Raw genomic sequence first — 27105 nt, forward strand, 5'->3', positions numbered from 1 at the left:
ATATCGCTGTAATGAAGGAGTATAACCTAAGACGGCACTACGAGACGAAACATGAGAACAAATTCAAAAACCTGAGCGCAGGACAGAAGCTACAAAAGGTAGAGGAGTTGAAGAAGAATTTGACATCCCAGCAGACGTTTTTCACCAAAGCAAAATCACAAAGTGAAGCTGCTGTGAAAGCAAGTTTCATTGTGGCCGAAGAGATCGCCAAATCAGGACGGCCGTTTACCGAGGGGGAATTCGTAAAGAATTGTATGATGAAAGTGTGCGACGTCCTTTGTCCAGATAAAACGCGAGCGTTTGCAAATGTAAGCCTCAGCAGAAACACTGTTGCTAATCGGGTTTGTGAGATGGCGACTGATTTGAAAACACAGTTGATTGAAAGAGCAAAAGATTTTGTTGCATACTCCCTTGCCGTGGATGAAACTACTGACGCGACTGACACTGCACAGCTGGCGATATTTATCCGTGGTGTGGATTCCAATTTGTGCGTAACAGAGGAAATACTGGACATTAAATCGATGCACGGGACAACGAAAGGAGAAGACATCTTTGGAAATGTATTTCAAAGTGTAACCGACATGAAACTGCCGTGGGAAAAACTCGTTGGACTTACAACAGATGGCGCACCTGCTATGTGTGGTGAAAAAAATGGACTGGTGGGAAGGATGCGCTCAAAGATGCGGGAGGAGAACTGTGCCGGTGAGTTGACAGTGTATCACTGCATCATACACCAGGAATCGCTGAGTGCTAAAGTCCTAAAAATGGATCATGTGATGAACACTGTAACACAAACCGTCAACTTTATCAGAGCCCACGGTTTAAATCACCGCCAATTCCAGTCTTTTCTGCGGGAAATAGATAGCGAGTTTGGCGATATGCCATATCATACGGAGGTCCGGTGGCTAAGTCGGGGAAAAGTTCTCAAAAGACACTTTGAGCTGCGAGAGGAAATCTGCCAGTTCATGGACAGTAAGGGGAAAGACTGCACAGTTCTGCGGGATGAAAAGTGGAAATGTGAGTTGGCGTTCCTGGCTGACATAACGTCGCATCTTAGCGCTTTAAACCTTCAACTCCAGGGACGGGAGCACATAATAACCGATATGCATGATGCAGTGAAGGCATTTCAAGTGAAGCTGCGCTTATGGGAGACACAAATGCACCAATGCAACTTGTCTCACTTTCCCTGTTGCCAAGTAATACGGAACCAAGAAAGTGCCACAGTTTTCCCAAATGCCACCTTTGCTGAAAAACTCAGCGCGCTGCGCACTGAGTTCGCACGGCGCTTCAGTGACTTTGAGGCACAGAAAAGTAACTTCGAGCTGCTTCGCAACCCATTTGCAGTCGATGTGGAAACCGCACCTGTAGAAATGCAGATGGAGCTGATAGAACTGCAATGTAACGGGACACTGAAGGCAAAGTACGACACTGCGGGGCCAGCACAGTTCACTCGCTTCATTCCTGAAGCGATGCCGCAGCTCCGCCAACATGCGGCTCGAATCCTGTCCATGTTTGGCAGCACATATCTGTGCGAGCAGCTGTTCTCTGTGATGAAAATTAACAAAACGTCACACAGGAGTCGCCTCACTGATGAACACCTGCAATCGATCCTGAGAATCTTCACAACACAGAACCTAACCCCAAACATAAACGAACTTGTTGCAAAGAAAAGACTCCAAGTATCAGGCTCTGACTAAATAGGACAAGAAAATGGAATGTTATGATTTGTTATGATTATATTTTGCTTTAAATTCAATTTTTTATTTATATTTTCAGATTTTTTAATATTCCAGCATGTACAGATTTTGAATGTATTGTATTGACAGGATATTTTTTTATGAAGAGCAAAATATTTTAAGTTGAAATGTATTTATTTTGGAATGATATCCTGTATTTTGGTTCATATTAATGGTTAAAAAACATAAATATTTAGTCTGTTAAATAAATGGTTATACTGTTCGGCCCGCGAGTTTTGAGTTTTGGCCCCCTGTGCAATTGAGTTTGACACCCCTGATCTAGTACTTTAAAACAGCAGAATATGTTTCTCCCAGCCAGAGATCCATCACATCTTTGCCATCAGCCTTGCCCAGTTGATTGAGTCTACTATTTTCTACTATGGAAAACTCAGCAGTAAATTCACCATTTTGGAGTTCTAAGGCTTGGTCTACACTAAACCCCCAAATCGAACTAAGGTACGCAACTTCAGCTACGTGAATAACGTAGCTGAAGTCGACGTACCTTAGTTCGAACTTACCGCCGTCCAGACCCGGCAGGCAGGCTCCCCCGTCAACTCCGCGTACTCCTCGCGGCGAGCAGGATTACTGGAGTCGACGGGGAGCACTTCTGAGTTCGATTTATCCGTCCAGACTAGACGCGATAAATCGAACCCAGAAGTTCGATTGCCTGCCGCCGAACCAGCGCGGTAAGTATAGACAAGCCCTAAGAAACTTACAACCAGTGTATTTAAAAACAAACAAAAACAGGCACAGACCTCATTACTTTCGCGCAGTCCTGAGGCTCTGTTAAAATAAAATATGCTGTGCAAGAACAAAGAAGTGGTCCTTGCTATTAGAAACATAAATAATTCCTACTCAGGGAGGGGTTGTGTATGGGAAAGAGTCTGAAAGGAATTCCAGTTGATAAGAAAAAAAAACTAGTCAATATTAAATGCAGCTTTTGTGGGGTATTGATTCAATATGGTTGAATGTTCAACAACTGTTTTCACGTTACAAGCTTTACTTCTCCTAGGAAGTTTGACTCTAATAATTACAAAAAGCTTCTCAGATTAGCAGTCTGGTATGAAGAATACCTCTTCATAGAACAGGATATCTGAACAATAGTGGTGAAAACAACTTTAGAAGAGCATGATGGGAAGAAAAAATAGATCTGTTCCAAGTCCTGTACAGGCTTCTGATGGGTTACTTCTGTATCCTACAAGGACTATACTGTTACTGATTGCAAATGCACAGATATGCCAGGACTTGACATGGGTGTCAGTGTACAGGAGACTTTGTATGGTTTGCCTAAGGATGAGGCACAATTGCTATCCTTGCACTTAGAATGGAACCTGCATGGCCAAGGGATTAAACTATACTCCTTGAGCCTGAGGGGATATAGCAGGAAGCATGCTTTCCCTGTGCACTAGAGAATTCAGAAAGGAATTTTGTCTCTGCGGTGCCTTTTACTGTGGGCTGTGTATAAATACACACTAGAGCCCTAAGGTATTTGTGTATAAATAGAAACAGTTTATTTAATAATCAGCTTCTTCCTCCTAGCTCATTCATTTGGTGATGCTGTGAGCCAACATTTCTGATTTCACAGAATTCATTACCAGAGATGCCTTTATAGTATGATACTACGAATGCTATTCTGGAGCTTTAATGGATGAATTAATCAGGAGGAGCAGGCAGATTATGGAGAAGAAAACTTCTATTTATATACAGATTTCTTGGTAACAAGTGGTGAAAAGTAGGGAAATATTATACCTGGCAGAACAATGAGGTTCTGGAAAAATATCACGGACAGAATCATTAGTGGTGCTGTGCATTACAGTTTGCATTCTGTGACATAGTCTGTTTCACTATAATTATGCATCTCTTTTTTCACATTTTAAAACAGATTCTTTACATTTTATTCTGGAAGAAAATCAACAACAATCTGTTTAGTGTGTAATGAACTCCCCATCTCCTGTACGCCACTATTTCTAATTGTTAGGACTGTTTACCATTTCCCACCCCCACACATCTGAAGCTGTACAGCAGCCCACGAGAATATTACACCTTAAGAGCTGTAGAAATCCCCATGTAATGGGTGCAGGAGGAACAATGGAGGAGTTCTGCTAGCTGGGTTGAATTATAAACAAAAATGACCTGAGAGTAGGAAGGTCCTTCTTCCTCTTCGACACGGATCACTTTGTTGGGGGCTAATTGGTATTTTATTAGGGCTGCTGCCAGTCTTAGAGCCTTCCTCTTGTTACTGTTTGCTTTTTGGGAGTTGGATTAATCTTCAGGCTAAGTAGCTCAGGAAGCTCTATAACTTCCGTGGGATGGTGGCTGCTCATGCTTATTTTGGATGGATCCAGCCCTCTCTACGAGAAAGGGGGTAGATCGGATTCTTTTGGAATACTGCAAGAAGAGGGTTTTGTACTTGTTAAGACTCCTAGAAAAGTAGGGCTGGAAGGGAGTTCAAGCAGTCATCAGGTCTAGTCCTTTGCGCTGAGGCAGGACAAATGCAGGCCACCACTGATAGGTATTTATCCAACCTGTTCTTAAAAATCTCCAATAATGTGGCTTCCACAACCACCCTTGAAAGCCTATTCCAGAATTTAATGACCCTTATAGCTAGAAAGTTTTCCTAATATATAACCTAAATTTCCCTTGCTACAGATTAAGCCACTACAACTAAAATGGACATTGAGAACAATTGATCACTATCTTCTGCATAACAGCTCTTAACATATTTATCAGGTCTCCCCTCTTCTTTTCTCAAGACTGAACATGTCAATTTTTTTTTCATATTTTCTAAATCTTTTATCATTTTTGTTTCTGTCCTCTGGACTCTCCAGTTTGTCCACATCTTTTTCTAAAGCATGGCACCCAGAATTGGACACACTACTCCAGCTCAGGCCTCACCAGCACGAGCAGAGTGGGACAATGTATGTCTTACATACATCACTCCTGTAAATACAGAATATTTGACTTTTTCGCAACTGCATCATGTTGATGGCTCATATTAAATTTGTGATCTACTATAATGCCCAGAGCCTTTTCAACAGAACTACCACTTAGCCAGTTATTCACCATTTTGTAGTTGCGCATTTGATTTTTCCTTCCTACAGGTAATATTTTGCACTTGTCTCTACTGAATTTCATCTTATTGATTTCAGACCAATTCTCCAATTTGTCAAGGTCATTTTGAATTCTAATCTTATCCTCCAAAGTGCTTGCAAACCTTCCCAGCCTGGTGTCATCCACAAATTTTACAAGCTTACTTTCCACTCCATTATCCATTGAATAGTACCAAACCCAGGACTGTCCCGTGTGGGGCTCCACTAGACACCCTCCCAGTTTGACAGTGAACTATTGATAATTACTCTTTGAAAGACCATACTCAACCAGTTGTGCACCCACCTTATAGCAATTTCCCTTGTGTACAGACCACATTTTCCTTGTTTGCTTATGAGAATGTCATGTGGAACTATGTCAAAAAGCCTTACTAAAATCAATATATAAGTTAAGTGCTTGTATAGAACTATCCTTGATGAATTATAATTATTTTAGGCACTACTCCTACTCTAGTATGATGTTAATACCATTGCACATAAAGTATCAGCCAGAATACATAAGATTTATTGTTGGATGAGCTCATACAAAATTATAAATGTTGAAATGCTTATAGGCAACCCCTTTATTCTCAGGCTACCGAATTTGCCACAGAATTCACCCCTTCATGTAGAATTGTGCTGTAGATTCTTTTACAAAAGATTGCTTCTTCTAGCTCCCATAGTCGCAGAGATTACACTTGGTCACATGTTCAAGGTTAATGCAGTAATGTGTACTCAAATTTGTAAGGAACCTGAAAAAAAAAAAAAAGGCTGAGTATGAATTTCTCCCATTCATCATAATGCGTTGTTGCTTCTGAAACCTAAAGATAAGAATCTGTGGCAATATGGAAACTGAAAATAAGGAGACAGCATAAAATAAATTAAATTTAGATCAGATTAACATTGGGACTACTACTCTGATTTGATTTTTAATTTTCACATTTAATTCATTTTATTAATTTATTTGAAGTTGCTGCAGAATTTCCAGAATTTTCACCAAAGTGCTAAAGAATTTAGGGACTTCTCTTCAGAACTTACATCCAGTTTGTCACTGACTGCATCTTGCCTATAGGGTCAAGTGAAAGGTCTTATAGTGGTCTATACTCAAACTTATGTTCTTGTTCTTAGCTTTGGAGCTGAACTTTATATTAACTTAGCATACATTTCTTAATTACATTTGTTTCACTTTTTCCACAGAAACTCACCCTACAGATTTCTGTACCACTTACTGAGGAGCTGAACATTATACTTCAGTAGAATATTAAGAAAGTGTGTAATTCAATATAAATGAATCTCAAATGTTGATGTCATTCTAATTTTAATGTCAAAATAAAAAAAATCAATCTTTGTTGCTTACATTCCTGATGTATTTTTTAATACCAGAATAGGTAAATGGAATGTAAATAACTATTTTATGCTTTTAATTCAACAATTCTTCAGTTAAAGGAATACTAAAATTATAGACAATTCAGTAACAGTCACTATGTGCTGAAAACTAGCTCAAACTATTGCATATCCCATAGAAGAAAAGAAACCTGGAAAAAAGTCTTCTGTCTTTTGAAGCTCAATCCTGCACTACTGAAGTCAATGGGAGCTTTACCATGAATCTCAAAGGGTGCAGGATCTTGGAATCTCTCTCTGCCCATCATAAATATAACAAAAATTGAGGTTAAAAAGAATATTACAAATATAACCAGTTTAACTAGATAGATGGAATCCTCTGGTAACTGAGAAGACAAGGAATATTGCTGTCATCACGGACGGAAATGACTATTCACAAATCTTGACCTATAAAAGTGTTCGTTCTGTTGTCTTCTACACCATCCTTAAAGATGTAGGATCCAATTCTGGGCCCCCTGCTCTGGTTGTTTTGCACCACTATGCAGTCACAAACCAACTGAAAACCAGCTACATGAGTAGTCCTGTTTTGTAAGGGGAATTACCAGAAGGAATACAACTGGAATAGTGGCTGTACTCCACCTACCTTTCAGTCCCTGACATAAAGATGGTCGAGGGATGGGAGAGCGGCTGGAGCAACTTTGTACTCCAGTTCTTTCTGGCTGATGAATGAACCCTTGAGGCTGTGGGCATGGCTGCACTAGCTTATATCAGACACTATACTTTTCCCTGGCCAGGCAGGGATACACTCTAAACCCAAAACACACCCCAGAATCTGAAGACCATAATTGTTGCATGACGCCATCTTTGCCTCCCTTCCCACTGTCCTGAATTGCAGTGAGTGCAGCTCGGACACCATGAAGAATCTGGGCTATACAGTTGAGTAGATAGCTACAAGCATAGTGAGAAGTCCTACAAAACTTTAGGGAGGGCTCAGGGGAGTTCCAATGTTATTTTTCAGTTTCTGAGGAAGAAATCCCATACGATTTTCTGTGGATACTTTTCCCATTATTAGGGAACCCCTCACAGTGACAAACGGTCAATGCACCTACTGCTGCTTTTAGCCACAACTTAGACAGTGGCGCACACAGCATGGAGTCAGAGCATTTATGTACTTTTAAAAAACCCATTAGTTACCAAGTAGAGAGAGGAATACGGACATCTTTTTAATATTTTGTTAAGCAGACATTTCCACCATGAAGACAGAATATTAAATGTTAGTAGTTCTCTTCATTTGCAAGTACTTCATTTGTTGAGAGCCACTATATTACTAAGCCCATTGTATGTATTCCTAATTGTGAAGATTTTTATTACCGGTATTGAAAGACCATTCTTTTCATCATTGATGTAGCTTGAAGGAGCTATTTTTATTGAGACCATTAGTTTTCATTCTAATGGTAAGGCCTCCCACTTACCCACAATAACAAACAAAAACCAAACAAACCCACCCACCTCTGGTAGAAAGCAATATCACATCCTAGCATAAAATTAATTCTCCTTCCAGAATTCTATAATTTGAGAACTCCATAACATATGCAATAGTTTCCATGCCTAGGACGCCCCTGTATCATTGACATTTGATCTGTCGCTGATGTCCACTTTATATAGAGGGACACTGACAGGACAGGGTCCAGTAGAGAGAGAAAGAGAGAGAGAGTGTGTGTGTGGTTTTTTTCCCCTGCTGGATCAAATAGAGCTATAATTCAATAGAAACTTCTTTTATTGCGGTCTATAACATTCTGCTGCATAATTCCCACACCCTCCCTTTCACACTGATTGAAATTTATCAATATTAAATTGAATTAATGAGACATAGGTTCTGTTGGTGTATTGCAAGACACAATGTTCTGGATGAATTTAAGTACATCCATAGCTATGAAAGCATGAGGGCCAAACCAGTTTACTAATAGTTGTTTTAGTTGCAGATGCTGCCAGAAATGCTTTTTTACAAGTTTGAGAATTGTAACCTTGAACTCCAACTTCTTAAAAGTGTAACACTAAATTAACTGAAGCAGTATTAATAACCATTCTCATTCCAGTTTTCTCCAGATAATTGGTTCCCTTCCAATCAGTAGTACTGAGTTACAGTACGCTTCCATATGGAATCTTTATGCAGTAGTGGCTGAAATTTTATACTAGTGGTAAAGTGGATTAGTTCATCATAATAGCCTCTATCAGCCTTGATTTTCCCTCTGTTCCTGATTCAGGGAGGTATTAAAGGATGTGTGTAACTTTTATTACATGAGTAGTCCCACTGACATCAAATGATTACTTGCATATTTAAAGGGTATTGTCGTGCATTGAAGAAGGATTTTGCTATGCTGGGGGTTGGGTGAAATCTTGTTGAAGCTGGTGGGCATAACAGCTGCCCTTTATTCAGGATAAATGTAAAAAGCAATTTTTGGAACTGATAGCTGAAACAATAAAAGTCACCACCCAAAACTGACCACTTGCAAGGCTTGTTAGGAATCTGAGCTATGTGGGTAGAGGTTTGACTGGAGGCTGAATGCAAATGCAGGAGGCTGGATAATGTTTGATGGAGCTGCATGTGTGAACGAGAAGCAGGAAAAACACGACAGAAACAGAGAAGGCAGCAAAGAAGCTCAGAAAAGCATTTGTAGCATGACCTTAAGAAAAAAGTAAAAGGAGAGAGCTTTTGGTTAGAGTGCTGGCTGGAGAGAGGCCTGAAACTGTAAGCAAAGAAACTGTCTCCTTTGATTCCTTCTGTCTTCAGGAAAACAGCACTTTATTTACATTCTTAGTAAATAAACAGGACTGCATCAAACAAATACTTGACTCCATCATCAAATTTTCCCCCCCCCACCTGAAACAACCCAGGATGGAGGATGGCAGAGCTGAGGCTTTTGGTACCATAGGTGAAAATCCCAGTCTGACCGTACTCTGTTGGTATCAGGACTTCCTTGCAATCCAAAGAGCACCCTTGTGCTGCTGGCTTCAGTGTTGGCTGCCTTGGTGCTGGATGATTCAACCTTTGGTTGCCAGTACTGGGTGTGTTGCTGGCATCTAGAGATTTTGCAGAGGTTGGCTAGTGACCATTTTGTGTAGAAGATCTGTATCTCCAGTTACTGCAAGAGCAACCCTCCTTCCATCCTCTCTCTTCAGAGGATTGGGATGAAGACATTAAGGAGGTTCTGGCTGAATGGGATTTCCTTGATGCCAAATGGGTTCTGGAGTCTTGTGTGGCCTGTTGGTTTACCAGAGGCTCTGAGCAGTAGTCTGGGCTGATGGAGTAGTTTTGTCACCTTCTGGTGCTGAGGAAGCCCTTCACACAAGCCCCTCTGGACATTTGAGTCCTTTTTGAAAAGGAGAAGCATATGCAGCACTTGTGTGGTATATGTGCATCACAGCTCAGAGTTAGACTTCTGCAGTAATAAATCACCACCATCTCAAATCCAATAGTGCCCCTAAACATAAGCACTAGCATCTGTGTCCATTTTCAAAACCCCTTTCAAAACCTCAGTTTTCTTTTTGTCAATGCAAATTCCCCCCTCACTGATTGATTGTGTGCCTGAGGAAAAGTATCTCTCTTTGAAATGCTTCACATTTCTTTGGGTTCAGATTGGCAGCCTTAAATTTGTCACTGTATCAGTTCCTGTCCAAAGGTTTTCAGCATATACCATGATATATAATTTAGGTATAATCCCAAGGCTAAGAGAGGCCTGCCATGCAATATTCTCTCCATTGGCCTTTCAAATATGGGAGGAGCATTGGACAAGCCCCAAACCATCACTTTAAATTGTCACAGGATATCATAATCTCATTCTGTGAATCCATTTCCACTACCCACTTTGGATCCAGTGTGAAAAACCAAAAGTGAACCTGATACAACATCCAGAGTATGATCTATTTGTGGTAATGGATAAGAATTCTTTAAAGTAGTATGTTTAATTTTCTATAGTCTACACAGAATCTGGTGCTGATATTTTTTTCCTAACCAGAACTATGAGTGAGGCCCAAGGATTCACTGAAGGCTCAATTATGTCTTCCTGGTACATTTCTTCAATGACCTGTAAGGCCTCTTTCCACTTTGCTGTGGGTAAATGGTGTGCTATGGGTAAACATTTAATAGGTCAATTTCCCCCAGTACCAATCTTTACCAACTAGAAAGACTGTTAGACTGTTCTGTTGCCCATCATCTAAATATACAGCACTGTGCTGCAACAACAGACACTCTTCGAGCTCACCCCTTTCCCCTTGTAATTTTCTTCTATGCTAGCATTTACTAGTGCCATTGGCTCACATTTTGGAACTGTGGTTTTGTTTGTTACTATTTCCTGCTTGTGAGAAACATTCAACAAACAAAAAGGTCTACTTCAGATCCACAAGAAATTTAGTGGCTAAGGTGCCTCTGGGTGTCAAAGCATGTCTCAACCATGGCCCATCCTTCCTTTGCTGGAAAGCTACCACAACATGCAGAAGTTACTATGATTTTTCTTCAAGTGACTGCACATGTATTCCACTTCTGGTGTGCATATCCCCCGTGCATCTGAGATTGGAATCTTTTGAGCAGCAATGTCCATTGGAGCACAGTGTGTGTCCATTGGAGCAGCACTTGCACTATGCATGCCCATTGGAGCTGCACCTGCACTCCCTCTGTAGCCACAGGCATAAAGGGTGAGGTGGTCACTCCCACTCTCCAGTTCTTTCTTACTGCCCATGGCTGAGAGACAGAACACTTGCCGTGTCTGCATCTCTGTGCACTGTGCAATTCATCTTTCTAGTTGGATAATTAGATAAGTTAGTTTTATTATTTTAATCCATTGGCATTTTAAAACATGGATTTTGAAGGTCTTCAAGTCCACACGCTGCCTCCAGAAGCAGGACTCCCTTGGGCATGGCAGAGACCAAGTTCCTCAGATTCAAGACCTGCTCTTCTTGCAAAGGAGCTATTCCTATCAGTCTTGAAGACTCAAAATGCCTCTTCTGTCTCCCTTCAGAATACCACAACAAAAGCTTTCTGGTGACTGTTGGAAAACTTGGAAATTAAAAATAAATATTGTACAGGAGATGGAAAAACAAGCAGATGATCGGGCCAGGTATCTGCTGGTTGCATCAAATATATTAAAAAGGGAGTTTCTGACGTTGTCATGATTTCAAAACTGATGGATATTTTGGGACTGGAAAAACCTTAGAGAATTTCTGTTGGATAAAATACAGGCAGGATGTGAAAACTGGCATAGGAAATGTGATGCTTGGATTGCAAAGAAAGGTCTCCCTAACACAGGGAGAGCCCCTATGCAGCAATAGCTCATAAGCACAACAATGGAGCACATTGCTGTTGATGTGTTTTGACCTCTACCTGAGACAGAGTCTGACAATCAATATCTTCTGATTGCTATGAACTACTATATTATATGTCCTGAAGTTTACCCAATGATGAACCAAGGGGCTGTGACAGTGGCAGAGGTCCTGGCCAATGAACTCGTCACCTGATTTGTGGTTGTGGGTGAAATTGCACACAAATCCATTTGAACCCACTTAAACTTTAACAGAATGCCTACAGGAAAACTTCCAACTTTAATTGCTCTGACACAGTATGAGGCCATGGTTACCAGTGGAGAGCTGTGTACTACAATATATACAGTTTTTGTAGGAGTCCTCTCTCTCTTTCTTTACTGGTTCAAGCCAGTAATGTTGAGTTTCCAGAGCTTGTAAATCATCATTCATGATTCATAACCTTACATCTTTAATAATGTTGTGAAGCTATGTTGCAAAGTTTACAGGTCAAATCAACAGCTGCTAGAATATTTGTAATTTAAAATTCATGCAGCTTTCTATAGAAAAAAAAATCCTTTTTATGACCACTTCAATTAATTTTTTTTTCATGTTACTCATAGCTCTGTAAAATAATAACCGATGAATATACCTCATGTATTGCTAAGCAGCAGTGATATTGTAAACCTAACTTCAGAAAGCTCCTTAAAATCCACTTGTTTCATTATAAAATAAAATAAAAATAAATTAATGGAGATATCCCATCTCCTAGAACTGGAAGGGACCTTGAAAGGTCATTGAGTCCAGCTCCCTGCCTTCACTAGCAGGACCAAGTACTTATTTTGCCCCAGATCCCTAAGTGGCCCCCTCAAGGATTGAACTCACAAGCCTGGGTTTAGCAGGCCAATGCTCAAACCACTGAGCTATCCCTCCCCCCACCTGCCTTTTTTTTTTTTTTTAAATCTCTCTAGTGTTCAAGATCATGTCCTTAGAATGTTTACACTGACCCCCACCCTCCTTTTAAAAAAAATATCTCTCTAGTGTACAAGATCATGTCCTTAGAATGTGAACCTTTTGGTGCGGGAGCCAGTTGTTTGTTTATCACTGCCTTCTTATATACTGCTGTACATATCACTATTAACCATAAGCATACAACCTATCCTGAAGGACGATGCCTCACTGTCACAGATCTTGGGAGACAGGCCAGTCCTCGCTTACAGACAGCCCCCCAACCTGAAGCAAATACTCACCAGCAACCATACACCACACAACAAAAACACTAACCCAGGAACCTTTCCTTGCAACAAAGCCCGTTGCCAACTCTGTCCATATATCTATTCAGGGGACACCATCATAGGACCTAATCACATCAGCCACACTATCAGAGGCTTGTTCACCTGCTCATCTACCAATGTGATATATGCCATTGTGTGCCAGCAATGCCCCTCTGCCATGTACATTGGCCAAACTGGACAGTCTCTACGCAAAAGAATAAATGGACACAAATCAGATGTCAAGAATTATAACATTCAAAAACCAGTCAGAGAACACTTCAACCTCGCTGGTCACTCAATTACAGATCTCAAAGTCGCAATACTCCAACAAAAAAACTTCAAAAACAAATTTCAATGAGAAACTGCAGAATTGGAATTAATTTGCAAACTAGACACCATTAAATTAGGCTTGAATAAAGACTGGGAGTAGATGGGTCATTACACAAAGTAAAACTGTTTTCCCATGCTAATTTCCTCCCCCTACTGTTACTCACACCTTCTTGTCAACGGTTGAAAATGGGCCATCCTGATTATCGCTACAAAAGTTTTTTTTTCTGCTGATAATAGTTCACCTTCATTAATTACCCTTGTTACAGTTGTTATGGCAACACCCATTTTTTCATGTTCTCTGTGTATATATATTTTCCTACTGTATCTTCCATTGCATGCATCCGATGAAGTGGGTTTTAGGCCACGAAAGCTTATGCTCAAATAAATGTGTTAATCTCTAAGGGTATGTCTACACTACGGGATTTTTCCAATTTTACAGAAACCGGTTTTTAAAAACAGATTGTATAAAGTCGAATGTATGCGGCCACACTAAGCACATTAATTTGGCAGTGTGCGTCCATGTACCGGGGTTAGTGTTGATTTCTGGAGAGTTGCACTGTGGGTAGCTATCCCATAGTTCCCGCAGTCTCCTCCGCCCATTGGAATTCTGGGGTTGAGATCCCAATGCCTGATGGGGCCGAAAACATTGTTGCGGGTGGTTCGGGGTACCTCCTCCCCTCCCTCCTGGAAAGCAACGGCAGACAACCGTTTTGCCCCTTTTTCCTGGGTGAACAGTGCAGATGCCATACCGCGGCAAGCATGGAGCCCGCTCAGCTCAAGACAGCAGTCATGAACATTGTAAACACCTCGCGCGTTATCGTGCCGTTTATGCTGAACCAGAACCTACAAAACCAGGCAACGAGGAGTAGGCTACAGCAGCGCGGCGACGAGAGTGATGAGGACATGGACATGGAATTCTATCAAAGCGCGGGCCCCAGCATGGAGATCATGCTGTTAATGGGGCAGGTTCATGCCGTGGAACGCCAATTCTGGCCTGGAAAACAAGCACAGACTGGTGGGACCGCATAGTGTTGCAGGTGTGGGATGATTCCCAGTGTCTGCGAAACTTTCGCATGCGTAAGGGCACTTTCATGGAACTTTGTGACTTGCTTTCCCCTGCCCTGAAGCGCCAGCATACCAAGATGAGAGCAGCCCTCACAGTTGAGAAGCGAGTGACGATAGCCCTGTGGAAGCTTGCAACGCCAGACAGCTACCGGTCAGTCGGGAATCAATTTGGAGTGGGCAAATCTACTGTGGGGGCTGCTGTGATGCAAGTAGCCAAAGCAATCACTGAGCTGCTGCTACCAAACGTAGTGACTCTGGGAAACGTGCAAGTCATAGTGGATGGCTTTGCTGCAATGGGATTCCCTAACTGTGGTGGGGCAATACATGGAACCCATATACCTATCTTGGTACCGGAGCACCAGGGCAGCCAGTACGTAAACCGCAAGGGGTACTTTTCAATGGTGCTGCAAGCACTGGTGGATCACAAGGGACGTTTCACCAACATCAACGTGGGATGGCCGGGAAGGGCTCATGACGCTCGCATCTTCAGGAACACTACTCTGTTTAAAGGGCTGCAGCAAGGGACTTACTTCCCAGACCAGAAAATAACAGTAGGGGATGTTGAAATGCCTATAGTTATCCTTGGGGGACCCAGCCTACCCCTTAATGCCATGGCTCATGAAGCCATACACAGGCAGCCTGGACAGTAGTCAGGACCTATTCAACTACAGGCTGAGCAAGTGCAGAATGGTGGTAGAATGTACATTTGGACATTTAAAAGGTTGCTGGCGATCTTTACTGACTCGCTCAGACCTCAGCCAAACCAATATTCCCATTGTTATTGCTGCTTGCTGTGTGCTCCACAATCTCTGTGAGAGTAAGGGGGAGACCTTTATGGTGGGGTGGGAGGCTGAGGCAAATCGCCTGGCCGCTGATTACGTGCAGCCAGACACCACGGTGATTAGAAGAGCACACCAGGAAGCGCTGCACATCAGAGAAGCTTTGAAAACCAGTTTCATGACTGGCCAGACTACCGTGTGAACGTTCTGTTTGTTTCTCCTTGATGAAAACCCACCCCCTTGATTGACTCGTTCTCTGTAAGGAATCCACCCTCCCCCTTCGATCCCAGCTTGCTTTCAAAGGAAATAAAGTCACTATCATTTAAAAATCATGCATTCTTTATTAATTGATTATAAAAAGAGGGAGAGAACTGAGAAGGTAGCCTGGGTGGGGTTTGGGAGGAGGATAGGAGGGAAGGAAAAGGCCACTAAAAAAGTTCAAAGTAATGACAGCCTTTTGGTTGGGCTGTCCACTGGGGTGGATTGGGAGGGTGCACGGAGCCTCCCCTCCCCCCCCCCCCGCGTTCTTACACATCTGGGCGAGGAGGCTATGGAACATGGGGGGGGGGAGGTTATACAGCGGCTGCAGCGGCAATCTGTGCTCCTGCTGCCATTCCTGAAGCTCCACCAGACGCCGGAGCATGTCCGTTTGATCACGCAGCAGCCCCAGTGTTGCAGCCTGCCACCTCTCATCTCGAGCGTCCCTCCTGTCCTCACGTTCACTGGCATCTTTCCTGTACTTTGATACCGTGTCCGTCCACTCATTCAGATGAGCTCTTTCATTGCGAGTGGATTCCATGATTTCTGAGAACATTTCGTCTCGCATCCTCTTTTTTCAACGCCTTATCTGAGATAGCCTTTGTGACGGAGGAGGGAGGCTTGAAAACTTTGCAGCTGCAGGAGGGAGGGAAAAAAGGGAGAGAAGTATTTTAAAAGATACATTTTACAGAACAATGCTTATACTCTTTCACGGTGAACAACACTATTCACATTACATAGCACATGTGATTTCAGTACAAGGTCGCATTTTGCATCTTTTAATATTGAGTGCCTGCAGCTTTGGTGTTAGAGAGCACAGACGCAGGTCCAGGCAACAGAATTTGGCTTGCATGCGGCCATGGTAAGCCATTGTCTTTCGGTTTCTGCAGCTTTCCTACAAGCAGCGCCCTCCTTTCCCACATACCAAGAAAGCCCATTGAGTGCTGCAGTTTTCCTGTTAATGTGCAGCAGCAGAAACCAAATTAACCCCCCCCCATCCAATTCTCTGGGATGATCGCTTTATCCCTCCCCCCGCACTGAGTGGGTGGTATCAGAGAAGATCCCTGCAGAAACCAAACTAACCCCCCCCCATCCAATTTTCTGGGATGATCGCTTTATCCCTCCCCCCACTGCGTGGCTGGTATCAGGGAAGATTCCCCTCCCCACCCCCGCTCCCACCCCACCCCCGCTTGGCTAACTGCAAGGAAGGATTTCTTTTCAGCCACAGGCAAAGAGCCCAGTAGGAACGGCCACCTCTGTCCCCTTAATTAAATTCCCATATTTCAACCAGGTTACCATGAACGATATCACTCTCCTGAGGATAACACAGCGAGATAAAGAATGGATGTTGCTTGAATGCCAGCAAACACCGGGACCATACGCTGCCAGGCTTTGTCATGCAATGATACCAGATTACTTGCTACTAGCATGGCGTGGTCAAGTGTCCTACCATGGAGAACGGAATAAGGCTGCACTGCCCAGAAACCTTCTGCAAAGGCTTTTGGAGTACCTTCAGGGGAGCTTCATGGAGCTGTCCCTGGAGGATTTCCGCTCCATCCCCAGACACGTTAACAGACTTTTCCAGTAGCTGTACTGGCCACGAATGCATCCCAAGTCCTCAGGGCAAGTTAATCATTAAAAAACGCTTGCTTTTAAACCATGTTTTATATTTACAAAGGTACACTCACTGGAGGTCCCTTCCATGGCCTCATTGTCTGGGGGTTGGGAGGGTGCTTCAGTCAGGCTGAGAAAAAGATCCTGGCTGTTGGGGAGAACGGAATGCTGTGTGCTCTCCGCAAGCTCGTCATCCTCCTCCTCCTCCTCCTCTTCCCCATCCGCAGAATCCTCAGGCATGGCTGAGATTACCCCCACCTCAGAATCCATGGTCAGAGGTGGGGGAGTGGTGGCGGCCCCCTAGAATTGCATGCAGCTCAGCATAGAAGCGGCATGTCTGCGGCTCTGACCCAGAGCGACCATTTGCCTCCTTTGTTTTTTGATAGGCTTGTCTGAGCTCCTTAGCTTTCACGCGGCACTGTAGTGAGTCCCTATTGTGGCATCTCTCCATCATGCCCTTGGAGATTTTTTCAAATGTTTTGGCATTTCGTCTTTTGGAACGTAGTTCTGCCAGCACTGAATCCTCTCCCCATATAGCGGTCAGATCCAGTACCTCCTGTACGGTCCATGCTGGTGCTCTTTTTCGATTCTCGGACTGCATGGTTACCTGTGCTGATGAGCTCTGCATGGTCACCTGTGCTCTGCACGCTGGGCAAACAGGAAATGTAATTCAAAAGTTTGCGGGGCTTTTCCTGTCTACCTGGCCAGTGCATCCGAGTTCAGATTGCTGTCCAGAGAGGTCACAATGGTGCACTGTGGGATAGCTCCCGGAGGCCAATACCATCGAATGGCGGCCACACTAACCCTAATCCAAAATGGCAATACCGATTTCAGCGCTACTCCCCTCGTCGGGGAGGAGTACAGATATCGATATTAGGAGCCCTTTATATCAAAGTAAAGGGCTTCGTTGTGTGGACGGGTGCAGGGTTAATTTGGTTTAATGCTGCTAAATTCGAGATAAACTCCTAGTGTAGACCAGGCCTAAGGTGCCACAAGTACTCCTCGTTCTTTTTACAAAAATAATCATTACTCTGTTACAAAGTGACTCCAGAAAATCCTTGCTGTAACAGGTGGCTTGTCCCTTTAAGGACTAGAGGCTTGGGGCCAGCCAACCCTAGTTACTGAGTAGGCACACCTGAGCAGGTATCAGGTGATTCCCTGGAACACCTGGAAATGGGCCCAGGAAGCTGTGTAGAGAGTGAGAACAGCTCCTGCAGGGAGGACCCTGAGCTGAGAAGAGTTGCCCCAGCTAGGAAGAACTGGTAGTAGCCTGCTAGAGCAGGAAAGCCCTGAGACACTGCGGGAGTTTGGGGTTGTGTCCAACTTAGGCTGGAGGAAAGAGTTTTGCATTTCATTTTGAACTTTAACTTAATGAATCAGACCCTAAGGGGGAGGGAGACTATTGTTATGGGATTTCTAAATATCTCTTTTTTCAGTTTAAGGAGCTATGAGGGGAAATTGAGGCAAGGGGCTGCTTGCAAGACTGCCCTGAGGCCACCTGGAGTAGTCCAGGAGGAGGTCATTTGTTGACACTCCTCTTCAAAACAACCACCATAATGCTGTCTGGCCATTCTGTGATTTGGAAAATATGTGGTGGTAATTCAGATATATAATGAAATTAACCCTCCCTCCACTTCTTATAGCCACTGTTATGAATACAATGAATTTTACACGCTGGCTTCTAAGCTACCAAACCCTACATATGCTTTAAGGCAAAGTTATCTATTACAATTATTTTTCTTAAAGCCACTGGTCCTATCTGATTTTAGCAAGATCAATAGTTTCTTGCTATACACTAGATTCTGCCTGACCCTTATTTGGGCGCATACTAGACCAGGGAGTGGGAAAGTAAAGAGCCGCAGAGTTGTACCCCCGTGCCTATTGCCCCCCAAAGGGGTCATTTTGGAAACTGGAGATTGCTACTGTGTTCTGGCAATCCAGTCACGTGCTATTCCCATGGGGAAAAAAACCATATAAGGAGAGTGATATAGAGCTGGTAAGCCAGTTCTATGCCACCTAGGGATCCTATTGCCCAAGAGAAATCTCCAGCTTTACACTGACACAGCTCCTTTGAAATCAGGGAATCACCAGCCTAAATCTGAGGTAATGAGGTGAAGAATCAGGGCCAAATGGTTTAAACATTGAATTCAGAACCAGGTTGTTGCAGCCTATCTATGCCATGTAACTGGCTCAGTTCTATAAAACATCAAAATATTGAGAGGTCCTGATGAGACGTTAAGTGTCATGTTTTGTACAGTTGTTTCCATAAATATATATTGATAATGGGCTGAACATGGGGAAACTGCTGATCAACCTTATTATTGCTGTGTAACAGCATTGCTCTTTCAATGATATTCACTTGGACTAAATATCCAGTCTTGAAAAACTCCATTTTAAATGTTTTATTGGAACTATAGAGAAATCATGTAACTTGGAACCTGACTTAGTCATCCATGAAAGTTTATAGACACATACTGGAAAGTAACAAGATCAAAGGAAAATCGATTGTATAAATGGATATTTTTCTGCTGTTCACTGAGGAAAACCGCTTTAGGACATGTCACATACCGTATACTTTCAGGGGGAAGAGTGTGATGTGAATATTGGTAAAAAGAAATTACTGAGCTCTGACCTCAGAAACAGACGTATCTTGTCTTTTGGATAACCAGGTTCCTGAAGGAAAAGTACCCAATAATTTTGACTGAGTGAATTTATGTAGGCCAGAATAAAACAGATAGGCAAAGAAAACAAGTGTGAGAGCTAGGAAGGTAGCAACGGATTGATGAGAGTAATTTAGAGAAATAAGTGAAGAAAAATGAGGTGTAAAATTTTGGGAAACTGCAAAAGGGCTTAAGGAACACAGTGTTTATGCTATTGATATAGAAACTGTGAAAACTGATGAAAGAACTAGGAGCATCTAAGAAATCATGTCAGATACTAAGGCACAAATTGCGTCAAAACAACTTAGCAAAGCTTTGGACTGGTTGGAACAAAGTTCTGTGGTCTGAGGAATTAACATGTTTCACTTACATGGAAAGGTAAATATGGGGAAAGGAATTAGAAGCTTTAAAAGAAGACAGATTGGTTCCTACTACAGTATTAAGCCTTGCGAATGAAATGGCAGTATATACAAATATATTTCTTCAAAATTATATCCCTTATTGTGGAGGAAGTTTGGAGGAGCATATTTCCAACATGAAAATGACCTAAAGCACCCAGAAACCTTCTTGTGTACAAACCTTCTTAAAGTCAGAAGATAAATTATTCAATGGGGTTGTTCTGGTATAACTGGAAGCAAAATTTGGTTCAAGATGCTTATTGCATTAGCCATCAGATATCGGATCAGAATTCAATGAAAGTGATTTTGAATGAACTGAAGAAAGTCATAGTTAAGAGAATCTAAATTAACAACATGTAAGCAGGGTCTGAATGAGCTCTCCCCTGAAGTCTAGTGATGAGCTGGGGAAGAGAATTTCAGGAGGTGACCTTGTTTGCATGGACACACCCACCCTGCCTAGGGGCTCAGCATGATAGGACTGCTTTACTCAAATTATCACTTTTGGCTGATGTTGGATCACAAGCCACTTTGTTATTGGGTTCAGGGATAGAGTTGTTATTCTTGTGTGAATCAAGGACAGCAGAATTGTGCTTGGTGTGCCCTGACTGAGGGGTTCGCCTTCAACTGAACTGCTGCTTGCTGAGTATGGGGCAGCGGTGCCAAAGCCTCGAAGAGATGAAAGGGTGGTGACAGGTGCTTTTCTAGCTGGTGGTTTGGGTGCTGTCTAAAGGTCCTAGACACCATTTGCATCCCCTCTCCACTGTGTAATATTAGAGCTGATTAAGACTCAATTGAGAGTCTTTTGTTGCAGACCAATAGAGCTGCAATCACTGATAATTAGGTCTAAGCATTAGACCTGCTTTGGGACAGCATCTTTGATGCAAGAGACTGCCCAATCTGCACTAGCAGTGAGGCTCCCTCACTAACAGCCAAAATCACTGAGAGCTGTATTAAGTGTTACCTCAAGACATCCCAGAATGGAGTGGAGTGAGTGGAGCAGCTGGGGGAGCAGCAAGCAGGGTCACTGGCAGAGCAGTGGGCAGCTAGCTGATGCAGTGGTGGGTAGCTGATGCCAGAGCAAGCACCCAGATGGCGGAGCAAGGTGGGAGGTGAACTCATGCAGATGCACTTCTGAACTCTGTGTCTTCATTGATCAAGGACAACAACTGTGAGTGGGATGCAATGGAGGGAGAAGGGAGGGGCATGTTAAAGGAACTTTTTGTTGTTGGATTTAAATCCTGCTTGCAGCATTTTTCCAAGTTAATGTCAGGTTACTTTCCCACTTTTTTATTAAAAGTTTCTTTTCCACACTCAGACACTGTGCTTGCAAGAGGGGAGTATTGCCTCTTAGAGGCACCCAGGGGGTGATATGTAATTTTCCCAGGTTATTGGGTGGTGGCTCGAGCCAGTTCTGTGTTGTATCTAGGAATAACCCCTACATATTGAACCCAGCCCTTGTCACTGCGGATTTCAACTGGCAGAAGGGTTACAAACGGAACAATTAAAGCAGTAAATAGTAAACATCTGAAAGAAGCTGTTGTCTGTTTACTATACAAACAGCATTCCAAAGGGATTTCATTGTACAATAATAGCAGATGGTAGAAACACAAAGTCTTCACTAAAGTGATTGGAAATAAATCCTGATATCCTTATCTTTTATTTTTCAGTATGCATTTTTAAACCTCGGTGGATGTGCGAAGATTGATGCCAAATTACATTATTTCTTTGTGAGTCTAACCAATGTGTTTTTAAATGATAATCTTATATCTATGTAGCACCTTTCATACCAAAGGATCCGAACTCATTTTACAAGATGCAACCTTACTTCCTCCCCCTCCCCCTTTGTGAGTATACACTGTGATACAGTCTTTAGTTACATGATCATATACTATTTTTTCCACAGGGCCCATACCTTATTCAGTGCACAGGATGGATGGTGCTCACTTAGTGAGCAGCTATTCATTATTTTGTTTTATCATCCTTGTCCAAAGGAGTACTGCAGAGGTTGAATTTGTCTCAGGGTTCCTGTAAACAATAACCCTGAGGACATTAAGACTGGCTATGGCTTGTTGTATCGTGATCGGTGGAACTGGAGTCAGAGACCTATGTTTCCTTGGAGGCAGGGTCGGACTAAGGTATAAACTAACCTAAGCTGCTACATCTTAGGGCCTCACAATATGAGGGGCCTCTAAAAAAGAAAAAACTGACCCCATTTCAAATTTTATCAAAATCAGTTGATAAATAAAGGAGATATGGGGAAAAGAAGATTATCTCTAAATATAGACATTTTCATTCAAATATGACAAAAATATACACATCTGGCTACACAAATACACTTACCCTACCCTTACCCTTCACTAATTGTTCATTATTGACAGGCAGGAGGCCAGAACTAAGAAAAAAATGATAATTGCACTTGTAAAATTAGTATTTCCATGAATAAGTCTGCTATCAGTCTCTTAAGGCAACATTTTGTTGGCCAGCTGCTACTGGTAAAATTCTGACCAGACCTTCATGACTTATTTAAATAAATAAATAATCTCACTGACAATAAAATCGGGAAAAATGTGAGGTCGGAGACGGCAGTGTCGTGAAGCAGTCCTGCCAAGCTCATGATCGTATGGGACTCGTCCTAGGAGTTACGTTATGTATAGCGTCCCCCTTGCCTGGTAATAGCTTGAAGGCCGCCATCTTTTGTTTACGGTCTAGCATGCTCGGTCGTATAGTGCCTTCGCTCCTGTTTTTCTTTGTTTTCTTAAGTGTGAGTGTGTTCTTTCTTCTTTTCATCCGTACATACATGCGCACACCGCTTTCTGCTTCATGCACTATCCATGCTTCACAGGACTGAGTTTGCAGGTGACCGTCTCATGGACTTGGGTTGAGTGGATCTTGAGGAGGATAAATTTGTGTTGGCTTCCCTCCGGCAGTTTTGGGAACCTTCACAGTGCTGACAAAAGGATAAATAGAGGGTTTTGAGAGAAGTGAAGGAAGCTATACATATATAGCAAAATATTCTGAGTACTTGGTGACCAAGTTATTTCAAACTATGTGCATATATGATTTGTAGGCTATTTAAAGCCTATAATATTCAATATATTTGCTTGAGTATAGGCTAGTTTTTCTCGCTTTCTCAGTGCCTGTCTTTTTTTCTGGTAAATTCTTTCTTTCTCTTTCATACATATAGCTTGTTGTCACTCTGTGTTTCCGATGTGTTTACTCGAGATTAATTAGTGGTCTTGGGAGAGACAGAGGATAGAGAAGTGAACACGAAGAGAGATGTCTGCCTAGAAAATGCTGCAAGAAAAGCTATCTGCCCTAAGCATTCTGTGCATCAAAAGTGACAAACTCCGTAGCTTATCATTTGAGGACAACATCAATGACTTTGCTTTCCAAAAATCACAAAAGAAAATGTTTTAAATTTCAGTGTTAAAATTAATGTGATGCGCAAACAGACATACTGCAGGTTGTACTACTTCCATTAAGTAAACTGGTCTGTGTAACTGTAACTACTTTTGTGTTGCTGTAGATATAAAGTTTTCATATCTACTAATTAAGAAATCATAGACGAAAATATGTTAATTTGAAACTATTTTATAATGCAAACAGGCATATTGCAAGACGTGTTTTAGTTAGATTATTATTCTAGTTTTACAACTTCGCCTTTGTATATATGCAAATATAAAGTTTTTGTGTTTATATATTCAATGTCCTTTCTGTGAAAATAATACATTAATTTGTTTATGGTACGGGGCCTCTTACACTTGACATAGTTTGGGGCCTCAGAATGTCATAATCTGGCCCTGCTTGGAGGGACAGTTATTGATGGGACACCAGGGAACAGGGAGGGGGTTAGGCTGGAAGCAATGCAGCCACATGGACAGAGCTGTGCGCAGTGTTTAAAAAAATTCTACTTGTTCAACATAACCTGTATTCAGCATTACTCCATGCTAATGAAACATGGTGGCAGTATCTGGGCTGTGAGTTTTCTGAAGTGCAGCAGCTGGCAGAATGAACCTTGAACTCAGTCAGAATCCCCCTGAAGCCCTGGATTTTGCAGATACAAACGTAGCCCAGTGATGGACCTGGTGGAACAAGGAGAGTGAACTCTACATAAACCATGGTCATGCAGTAGGACAACAATAGCTGGAAAGTAAAATTATTATTTTACCTTATTGGGGAACAAGATAGAAAGGTCTGCAGCACTCTGTAGGTCCCACATTGAAACCTGTGTGCTCACCACTGCCTCAAGCTTCTCAGCAGTCCTAGAAGCCCTGGGGAACTATTTCTCCCAAACAAAACAAAACTTGTGGAATGACACCGTTTTTCAGTAGAGGGGAGAGGATAGACCCCTATGTTACAGCCTTGTGCACACTGTCAGCTACATGTAATTTTGGGGATTTGACAGACTCCCTGATTTGAGAAGGTTAGTCTGTGGCACTTGGGACACCACCTGAGGGAGCAGCTACTCTGGGAAGGCAATCTTACATTAGACAGATGCTTAGACATAGGATGCACAGAGGAAACCTAAAGAGAAAGGATGAAAGCCCTAGAAGGCACAACACCCTCAGAACTACATGCAATGAGACAAGAGCAAAGGAGAACAGGTGGCCAGGTTTCCATACCCATAGTGAGATGCGTTTGCTGTGGGAGACAGCGTGAACAGGTAAAGGAGAAGTATCCCACACTAGGACAGCATTGCAAGGATGTGGCAAGTGAAACATTTAAGCAGTATGTGCAAGAGCAGAGGAAGGTCCCAGAAAGATTCAGCCAGACTCACACAAGTGGGGAAGGGCACCTCAGACAGCACCTCTTGACTCACACAAGAGGGGAAGGGCACCTCTTGACTCTCTCCTGGAGTTCAAGAACATATCAGTTTCAGGCTGTTGGGAAAGGAAAGCAACAACAGATGATACCAACCTTCATGCATGCAACAGTGTTAATAGGGAAATGCCCTGTGTGATTTCAGCTGGATAACAGAGCCTGCTGCAATGTGGTTCCTCAAGGTAAATTGGACTTGAATACACCCATTAAAAAAGCAGGTGCAATCTAATAATATAAAATGAGAGCACAATTCAGCCTATAAGAAAATGTGACAGACTAGGGGTGGGCAAACTACAGGCCACATCTGACCCGCCACCCATTTTAATCGGCCCTCGAGCTCCTGCTGGGGAGTGGAGTCTGGGGCTTGCCCTGCTCCGGTGCTCCAGCCAGGGAGCAGGGTCGGGGGCTGCTCTGCATGGCTCCTGGAAGCAGTGGCATGTCCCCCCTCCAGCTCCTAGGTGGAGGTGTGGCCAATGAGAGCTGAAAGGGCGGCGCCTGTAGATGGTGCAGCGCGCAGTAGAGCCGCTTGGCCACACCTCCACCTAGAAGCTGGAGGGGGGACATGCCACTGCTTCCAAGAGCTGCTTGAGGTAAGCGCCACCCGGAGCTTGCACCCCTGACCCCCTCCTATGCCCCAACCCTCAGGCCCAGCCTGGAGTACCTTCCTGCACCCCAAACCCCTCATCTCCAGCCCCACCCCAGAGCCTTCACCCCCAGCTGGAGCCCTCACCTCCCCGTGCCCCTGTCCCAGCCCTGATCCCCCTCCAGCACCCTGAACTCCTCATTTCTGGCCCCACCCCAGAGCCTGCACCCACAGCCAGAGTCCTCGCCCCCTCCCGCACCCCAGCTCCAATTTCATTAGCATTCATGGCCCGCCATACAATTTCCATACCCAGATGTGGCCCTCAGGCCAAAAAGTTTGCCCATCCCTATCTCAGAGTAACTAACCCAAAAAATAACAAGCGGTGCTAGTTGAAGTTTGTGGTGGTGGACGATAAGTATCACAGACCCTTCTTGCCACATAAGCCATGGATCTAATCATGGTGTAGCATCAGAATTTTATAGCTGCAGTGCAAGAAGCAAACAGGGAAATGCTGCGGACAATGGAGACAATTTTTGAAGCATATGGGAATGTTTTCAAAGGTGCCTTCAAAGAAAGCTGTGACTGGAAGCAAAATCTGTGTGCTTATAATGAAGGAAAATTGTAGTGACATTACGGAATCCAATATGCAAGGAACTTGACAGTCTGTAGATTAGGAGAATCATAGCACCTGTATAGGCGAGTGCAGCCTAGGTAAGCAGTATGGTGGTGGTAAAGAGGCCACCAGGTTAATTATGTATCTGCATAGACCCAAAGTCACTGAACCGTGTATTTAAAAGGTGCCACTATCCACTGCCCACAATTGATGACATCATGCCAGAATTTCCCAAAGCCGGAATCTTTATGGTCTGATGGGAGGAATGGGTTTTGGTACATAGGCCTGGATAAAGAGTCCAGCATGCTGACAACCTTTGCAACACCATTTGGTCACTACAGATGTCTGCATATGCTGATGGGCATAAGCCCCAAACCAGAGGTGTTCCAGAGAAGACTCACTGAAATGCTGGAAGAACTGCCTGTAGGTGAAAAGAGTAATGATACAGAAGGTGAACAAGACCATAACAGAAAATTACAAGCTTTTCTACAGCGATGCAAGTCAAGAACATAAAACTGAACTAAAATAAAAAAGCAACTGAAACAGCATGAGATGACATGCATTGGACATCTGCTTACAGCAGAGGGACTGAAAGCAGATCCCAACAATATCAAAGCAGTCAGAGACATGCCAGTTCCAGTGCATGGGGGTTCAGCCTTTATAGGAATGATAAATTTTCTGACCAAGTTCTCTTCACACCTGGCGGCGGCACCAGTGGAACCCATTCATTAGCTCACAAGGCAGGATGTTGATTGGGACTGGACAGGTCCCCAACAGCAAGCACTTGACATGCTGAAACAAATGATAACAGATGCCCCTTTCCTGAAGTACTACCAATTAGGAGAGTCACTGAGAATCCAGTGTGATGCATTGGAGAAAGGATTGGATGTAGCTCTTTTGCAGGAACAGACGGTTGCTTGTGTCAGCAGAGCCCTGCCAGAGACTGAACAGGGTTATACCCAAATAGAAAAAGAGCTCCTGGCTTTGGTATTTGGAGTGGAACAATTCTATCAGTACACCTGTGTCCACCCAGTAATAGTGCAGTCAGACCACAAACTTCTAGAGGCAATCATGACAAAGTGCCATCTTAATGCTCCAAAGAGATTGCAGCGCATGTTGATGAGCCAGTGATACCAGGTCGAGATCAGATATTTCTAGGACAATTATTGGTGTTTGCTGACACCCTGAGCAAGGCATACAAATGATTTGGGGAAAGAGGATTGGGACATAGTGCAGAATGTTAATGGATTTAATC

The 27105-nt window shown here is 43.1% G+C and overlaps 1 protein-coding gene across 2 annotated transcripts in view; it reads left to right on the plus strand.

The window, feature by feature from the left end:
- The window catches only part of LOC101943539 (sucrase-isomaltase, intestinal-like), a 111985-nt gene extending 105807 nt beyond the window's left edge, over nucleotides 1-6178 (plus strand). For both annotated transcript variants that reach the window (XM_065554341.1, XM_065554350.1), the window contains exon 23: nucleotides 6020-6178. In XM_065554341.1, the coding sequence (XP_065410413.1) occupies nucleotides 6020-6079 (60 nt within the window). In that variant the 3' untranslated portion in view covers nucleotides 6080-6178. The remainder of the gene's footprint in view (nucleotides 1-6019) is intronic.
- The last annotated feature ends 20927 nt before the right edge of the window (nucleotides 6179-27105 follow it).

This window comes from Chrysemys picta, chromosome 1, assembly GCF_011386835.1.
Source record: "Chrysemys picta bellii isolate R12L10 chromosome 1, ASM1138683v2, whole genome shotgun sequence".
Classification (NCBI taxonomy): Eukaryota; Metazoa; Chordata; order Testudines; family Emydidae; genus Chrysemys; species Chrysemys picta.